Source organism: Prunus avium, chromosome 2, assembly GCF_965620075.1.
Source record: "Prunus avium chromosome 2, drPruAviu1.hap1.1, whole genome shotgun sequence".
NCBI lineage: Eukaryota > Viridiplantae > Streptophyta > Magnoliopsida > Rosales > Rosaceae > Prunus > Prunus avium.
The window spans coordinates 28,862,758-28,870,461 of record NC_142285.1 but is presented as its reverse complement, the minus strand read 5'-3'; the positions used below and the strand labels follow the sequence as shown (position 1 = coordinate 28,870,461).

Here is a 7,704-nt window from a genome sequence, read left to right as displayed (position 1 = left end):
AAATGGGGTGATTGATATGCTATTAATAGGGAGTTTTAATTACAATTATGGCAGTTAATGAAATGCTTGGAATAAATTATAAATAAAATATGAAGTCTGATGACAACAATGTAAAAACATAGAATATTATGACCTCTTATATCCTATTGGTCATTTAAGTTTGAAATTGGGTTTTACACATAGATTTATAGAATGATGGGCACATGTCTAGAAAATAGAAATTGGAGGGACCTATATTGGACAAGCCCTATATATATATATCATATACTCCTCCAAAGCTAGACTACAAAGAAACAAAGAAGAACATGGCTTCTGTGCCTGGAATTCTTACTGAGTGGCCATGGAAACGGCTTGGAAGCCTCAAGGTTCTCTCTCTCTCTCTCTCTCTTGTTCATGCCTGCATATTATATGACATGTCGAACTGCAAGCTACGTATACAAGCCATACCTCACTACATACTTCCATTGTTTTCTGTCCAGCTTCATCATATATATATATATATATATATATATATTTGAGCATATTTTGGTGTTCTAACTTTTATATGGGCCCGGGATATATATGCATGCAGTACGTGATCTTGGCTCCATGGATCATCCACAGCACCTGGTTGTTTGTGGCTAACGATGCAAAAGAAAGAGACGTTTCATACTTCCTCATGCTTGGAGTGGTGTTGTGGAGGATCATCCACAACCAGATTTGGATCTCTCTGTCTCGATATCGAACTGCCAAAGGCAATGGCCGAATCCTTGACAGGGGTCTCGAATTCGAACAGGTCGACAGAGAAAACAATTGGTCAGTATAAATTAATAAACATAAAAAACATGTATAATATATAACTCATAAGATGACTAAACAATCAGTCAATTGGTTAAGAGTATTTACCCCTACATTCGAGTTCTTATGTTTGATTCCCCCTATCCCTAATATCGCTGGTATAAAAGAGAAAATTAGGTGGCTAAACAAATACTTATTTATTTAATTTGTTTCGGTTTGGAGTGCAGGGATGACCAGATATTGTTCAATGCACTTCTATTCTACACAGGCAGCAGGCACCTGCCTGGGGCTCAAAAGCTGCCACTTTGGGGGCCACATGGAGTTCTTCTAAACATTGTGCTTCATGCTGGTCCAGTGGAGTTCCTGTATTATTGGTTTCACAGAGCACTTCACCATCATTACCTCTACTCTCGCTACCATTCTCATCACCATTCCTCAATCGTTACTCAGCCAATTACTTGTAAGAACCAAATAATAAAGAAAATTATTTCAATGTTTAATTACGAATGTTACTTATTTAGATTCATCATTTAATAAATGTTTAATTTGTTGCAGCTGTGATTCATCCATTTGCGGAGCACATGGTATATTCTGCGCTCTTCTTTATACCAATTCTGGCCACTATATTGACGAGAACTATTTCTATGGCATCCTTTGCTGGTTATGTTACTTACATTGACTTCATGAACAACATGGGGCACTGCAATTTCGAGCTCATTCCAAACTGGCTCTTTTCTCTATTTCCTCCTCTTAAGTATTTTATGTATACACCGTCGTAAGTCTCAAGCTCGATCTCTCTTTCTCTCTCTCAATTATTGTATAATACTGAAATACGAAAATTAGTGTACTCCTCTAATTCAAAACCTTCAAACAAACAAACAAAAAACTTAAATCCTTAACCTATTAGGGGAGAAGGACTAAGGTTGTCTATTTCAAAGTGAGCTTCTTAAGTGGGTCCAAGGTGAGCTAGATTTGGTGGTTGTGATATAAAATTGAAGTATCAACCCGAAACCTTAAGCTGTTAGGTGGAAAGATGAAATAAATTTTCAATTGGAGAGCTAATTTAATTGCAAAAATTGTATAGTCATAGCATATGCTTTGTAATATATTCGGGGTTGGAAAATGACATATTAATTCAACAAAATTACTTTTGAATTTGTTTATAATTGATGTAGTAACTTAATTGTGTGCAGATACCACTCCTTGCATCACACACAATTCAGAACCAATTACTCACTTTTTATGCCAATCTACGACTACATATATGAAACCATGGACAAATCTTCAGATGCTCTCTACGAAACTTCACTCAAGAGAGAGGAAGAAACGCCAGATGTCCTTCATCTAACCCATCTAACAACACCTGAGTCCATCTATCATCTACCGCTAGGATTTGCTTCTTTGGCCTCCCTGCCCCACACATCAAAATGGTACCTATGGTTGATGTGGCCTGTAACATTGTGGTCTATGATTCTAACTTGGATCTATGGCCGTACATTTGTGGTTGAGCGGCAGCGTTTTGATAATCTCAGATTACAAACTTGGGCTATACCAAAGTACAGTTTGCAAGTGAGACCAATTTCTTCTTTAGGTTATCGCTTGTGTTAAAAAATATATATAGAGATTTCAAACCTGCACTTTAATAAACCATATTCGGTAAAGAAAAAGAATTATTACTGATATTGACTTTTATTTAATTTATACCTTAATGCAGTACTACTTGCAATGGCAAAATGAAGCTATCAACAGTCTGATTGAGGAAGCCATAATTCAAGCAGAGGAAAAAGGTGTTAAAGTTTTATGTCTGGGTCTCTTAAATCAGGTAAGTCTGTTGTTTCTATTCCCTTTTACTTTCAAGGTAAATTATTTGAGCTCAAATTCACTTTTAAGATAACCAAGTTATTAATGGTCCAAGGTATGTGTATGTATGTATGTATGTATGTTTGTATGTATGTATGCATGCATGCATGTATGTAGTGGGTACTGTAAATTTATTTATGGTTTCTCACCCATAAATGCCAATCAGTATTGTTTGTATGAAGTAAATTGCCTGAACAGATTGACCAGAAAAAAAAACCTGCACCATTTTTAATTATGATGATTAAAATTAAAGATATAGTATGAATAATATTATATTAGTAATCCATCGATTTTGAATACATGCTAAAGAACATCTGTTCTGCAGGGTGAGGAACTGAATAGATATGGTGGTCTATATGTTCACAGGCATCCTCATTTCAAAATCAGGGTTGTGGATGGAAGTAGCTTAGCTGTGGCCATAACCCTAAACACCGTTCCAAAAGGGACCGCCCAAGTTCTTCTTAGAGGCAACCTCACAAAGGTTGCTTATGCCGTTGCTTTTGCTTTGTGCCAGAAGGGTATCCAGGTAAATATATATGTATCGAACTTTATGTTTGTCATGACTCTATAGCTCGCATGTAAGAATAGAAAATATTTGTGTAGGACTGTTGTGCCATGTCACCATCTTGCTGACTCTCTTGTCTTGCCTTTAATCACCTGTCTTTGAAGGTAGCTACATTACACCAAGATGAGTATTTGAAGCTCACCAAATCATTAAGTGGCATGGAAAGTGGCTTGCTTGTTGCAAAAAGTTATGCACATAAGGTAATACGCATGCTACGAATTTTGCCTTCTTCACTCTTAATGTTTCAATAAATTCATTTTGTGTTCCTATTTTGGATACTTGATTATGATTTTAAAATAGTTTATCCACTTTGCAGATTTGGTTAGTGGGAGATGGATTGAGTGAAGAAGAACAATTGAGAGCACCAAAAGGAACATTATTTGTTCCTTTCTCCCAATTCCCACCAAAAAAATTACGTAAAGACTGCTTCTACCACTACACTCCAGCAATGAAGACACCCATATCTCTTGAGAATGTTCATGCTTGTGAGGTAATTAAGCAATTATTTTATCTTTCTTGTTATTAATTAGTAAACTAAGACTGATATATATATATATATATATATATATATATATATATATATATATATATATATGTTATTAATTTGCATTGTTAATTATGTTAAATTTTGTTTTTCTGAGAGAGTTAATTATGTTATTAACAGAATTGGTTGCCGAGAAGGGTGATGAGTGCATGGCGCATAGCAGGCATAGTGCATGCCTTGGAAGGCTGGAAGGAGCATGAGTGTGGGTACAACATGTCCAATATTGACAAAGTTTGGCAAGCAACTCTCCAACATGGCTTTCAGCCTCTCATGATCTCTACCAGTCACACCAAAAATTACTTGGCTTCATCAAAATACTAATTACATGCACCCTCACCTTTATTATAAGTAATCCCCTATTTCTGTTGGGTTTTTAATTATGTGACTATTATTATGGCTTTTGGCTTTTATCATCATGTTGTTTATCAGTTACTCTATTATGATATCACTATTCACTACCAAAAAAAGAAGACAATAGTCACAATTTTAAAGCAACAAATAGATTTTGGTGACATTTGGATGAGTGGTCACTATTAATTGTGGCTAATTATCTCACACTTCAAGAAATTGGTGACTATTGATTTAAGGCTTTTTATCACAAATGGTCCTTCACGTTTACGAAATTATCACGAATGGTCCTTCAGGTTTTTTTGTGACACTAATAGTCCTTAACGTTTGGGCTTTTTATCACAAATGGTCCCTGCCGTTATAAATTCCGTTAAGTGTGATGTGGAAGATAAATGGAGCCCACATGTCCAATCACATTGTGACATGTGGATAAAAAATAATTAAATTATTTTTTAATGAAAATTCCTTCTTTTTTTTTGCAACATTTCATCCCCTTCCTTACTCCGTCTCTCTCCCCCTCTGCCCTCGCTCTCAACCCTTTGCTCTCCATCTCTTCTCCCTGTCCTCTCCTTCTCCCTCTGTTTTTTTTTCTATCCCACTGCCACCTGCAAGAAAAAATATAAGATATGCAATTGCTCTCCACCCTTTGCTCTCCATCTCTTCTCGCAACCCGCAACCCATGCCCAACGAATCTCTTCTTGCAACCCACCTATTCATGTTCACGGGAGAGATATGAAAAAACTGTTGCTTTCATTCCCAATAACAAATTCTTCAACAAAGTATAGGATTTGGTCAAACTCTCTGCATCAATGGCAACTTGGCGCACCAGGCATAGGGACAAAGAGAGCAGTCGCTAGCCCTGCAGCTGTGCCTCACTTGGTGAACTGTAAGCCAGCCAATCATTGAGAGAGTCAGCCTTGACTTTTTTGGCACACACATGACAAGAACATAGAGCACATGACGACACCAGTTGAATAATAATGGCGGTGCTCTCCTTCCTTCCTCCTACTTGTACGTATTGTTTTTGTTATCCTTCTCTGGTTCTCGACAAAATTGAATGACTGGACAAAATTGGACATCTTTTTGTTTCGTGGTCCAATGTGCGTATGGCTTCTCTTTTTATATTTATGACTTAAAGTTAGAATTGAATGGGAATTTTCCATTCCATTCCATACAGAGGATCGTGAATAGGTGGGTTGCAAGAAGAGATTTGTTGGGCATGGGTTGCGGGTTTGCGAGAAGAGATGGAGAGCAAAGGGTGGAGAGCAACTGTATATCTTATATTTTTTCTTGCAGGTGGCAGTGGGATAGAAAAAAAAACAGAGGGAGAAGGAGAGGACAGGGAGAAGAGATGGAGAGCAAAGGGTTGAGAGCGAGGGCAGAGGGGGAGAGAGACGGAGTAAGGTAGGGGATGAAAAGTTGCAGAAAAAAAAAAAAGGAATTTTCATTAAAAAATTATTTAATTATTTTTTATCCACATGTCACAATGTGATTGGACATGTGGGCTCTATTTATCTTCCACGTCACACTTATGGCATGTTTACTAATCCGGAATTGAATTAGGGGGAATTGAATTGAGGATGAATTGAATTGAGGAGGAGTTGGATTGAGGAGAATTAGATTCCGGATTCCTAATGAAGTTGTTTACTAAACCATATGGATTGAGGGGAGTTAGATTCCGAATTCCTATTGAAGTTGTTTACTAAACCATAAGGAATTGGGGTATAAGTGGTACTAATTACTAAAATGTCCTCATTTTTTTGTTAAAGTAGATGGTGTATTTGGAATTTTGAAAATTGTGTGAGGATATAATGGGTAAAAAAAGATGAATTCCTAATGGGTGAATTCTCCAGGAATTAGAATACCACCTCCCATTCAGTAATTGAATTCCTCCAAAATTAGGAATTCAATTCCTAATTTTGTGTGGGCCCCGCTTACTTTTTCAATTCCTTATGTGAAGTAAACGCAGGAATTCTCTATAGGCGGAATTCAATTCCTGATGAGAATTCCAATTCCTGATTAGTAAACATGTCATTAATGGAATTTATAACGGCAGGGACCATTTGTGATAAAAAGCCCAAACGTTAAGGACTATTAGTGTCACAAAAAAACCTGAAGGACCATTCGTGATAATTTCGTAAACGTGAAGGACCATTTGTGATAAAAAGCCTTGATTTAAATATAGTAAATATAAAATTATCTGACACTTAAACAGTAATTTTGCAATATAATATTTTAGGATAATCTTCTTTAGTAAAAGTAATCCAGTTAAATACGTATAAAACTCAGAAAAAACAATACGTATTGGTGAGATGTGAAGGTTTTTTTTTTTGTCAACCTAACATGGGAAGGTTGGCAATGAACTCCTCACCATTATTGGTGACATTCAAATTAAATATAATAAATATAAAATTAAAAAGTAATATAATATAGTGCAACTAAAGCCAAGGAGATGTTTCGTGGCCAACCGTTTACCTCCATTGGGAGAGCTCCTGCGGCGAAAGGGATTAGTCATTGCTGTCGGCGGTGGATACCCTTGGGTCTCACCTAAAAAAAAAAGCCAAGGAGATGTGTGCCGATACTATTGTTATGTGCTGGCAAGATAACAACCATCCATCAGTGCAACTACCTACAAGTCGCAAATCTAGAGGACAACTCCCTCCTTTTTCTATTTTTTTTCCCTCTCTCCCTCTCTCTCTGGTCTCTGTCGCTTCTCTTCATCTTCCCTTTCTCTCTCTTGTCTCTGTGATTCTCTCATCTCTCTCTCTCTCTCTCTCTTTTCCCTTTCTCTCTGGTTTCTCTCTCCCTCTCTTCATCTTCCCCCCTCTCTGTCTCTTGAACAAAATTTCTAGATCTGGATCTAAAGTGGTTTTTAGGACTGCAATATGGATTTCATCACCGCCATATGGTTTCTTTGATCTTATAAACATCACAGCGGCGACGAACAATTTCTCTTTCCAGAACAAGTGGATTTGGTTCTGTCTATAAGGTAGCCGCCCTCAGAATCATTTCACTTTTTTGTGTTGTCAGGCATTATTTGATTTCTAATAGTTTCCTGAAAATAATATGAGTTAAGTTTGGATTATAATTTCAGGGTGTGCTTTACAATGGAAAGGAACTAGCAGCGATAAGGCTGTGAACAGAATATCATATGAATACTTGGAAAAAACAGAGCGCTTTTGAATTGGACAAGATGCTTCGAAATAATCTGTGGAATTGCTGCTATGGTGATGGTGTTGCTGCCTGCGAAGTGTTGGTTTGGTTGACGATGTTGGGTGGGGGTGGGAGAGGCTGTTTTGGAGTTGGGTGGGTTTGGGATGCTGGTGGTTTAAGGGTGATTGGACATGACAAAATAATAAAGGAAAATGTTAGGCAGACCAACTTGGGATACCAACTTGTATACCAACTCTCTAATAGAGCGTGGGACCCATTGTATTGGTGGGCTCCACCTCTATTAGAGAGTTGGTACACAAGTTGGTATCCCAAGTTGGTCTCCCTAGCATGACCCAATAATAAAAGACGTATAGCCCGACAAAATAATAAAATATGTATGATAAATGGTGATTGGACATGATGTACTTTAGCCTGACAAACTCATGTCACGAATGGT

The 7,704-nt window shown here is 37.2% G+C and overlaps 1 protein-coding gene across 1 annotated transcript; it reads left to right on the top strand.

The window, feature by feature from the left end:
- The first annotated feature begins 283 nt into the window (after positions 1-283).
- On the top strand, positions 284-4,174 carry LOC110747274 (very-long-chain aldehyde decarbonylase CER1-like). Its single transcript, XM_088249117.1, has 10 exons — positions 284-365; positions 572-795; positions 1,005-1,237; positions 1,333-1,552; positions 1,971-2,346; positions 2,492-2,599; positions 2,963-3,163; positions 3,307-3,402; positions 3,519-3,692; positions 3,867-4,174. The coding sequence occupies exons 1-10, from the start codon at positions 306-308 to the stop codon at positions 4,065-4,067; spliced, it is 1,893 nt and encodes a 630-aa protein (XP_088105243.1). The 5' UTR covers positions 284-305; the 3' UTR covers positions 4,068-4,174.
- The last annotated feature ends 3,530 nt before the right edge of the window (positions 4,175-7,704 follow it).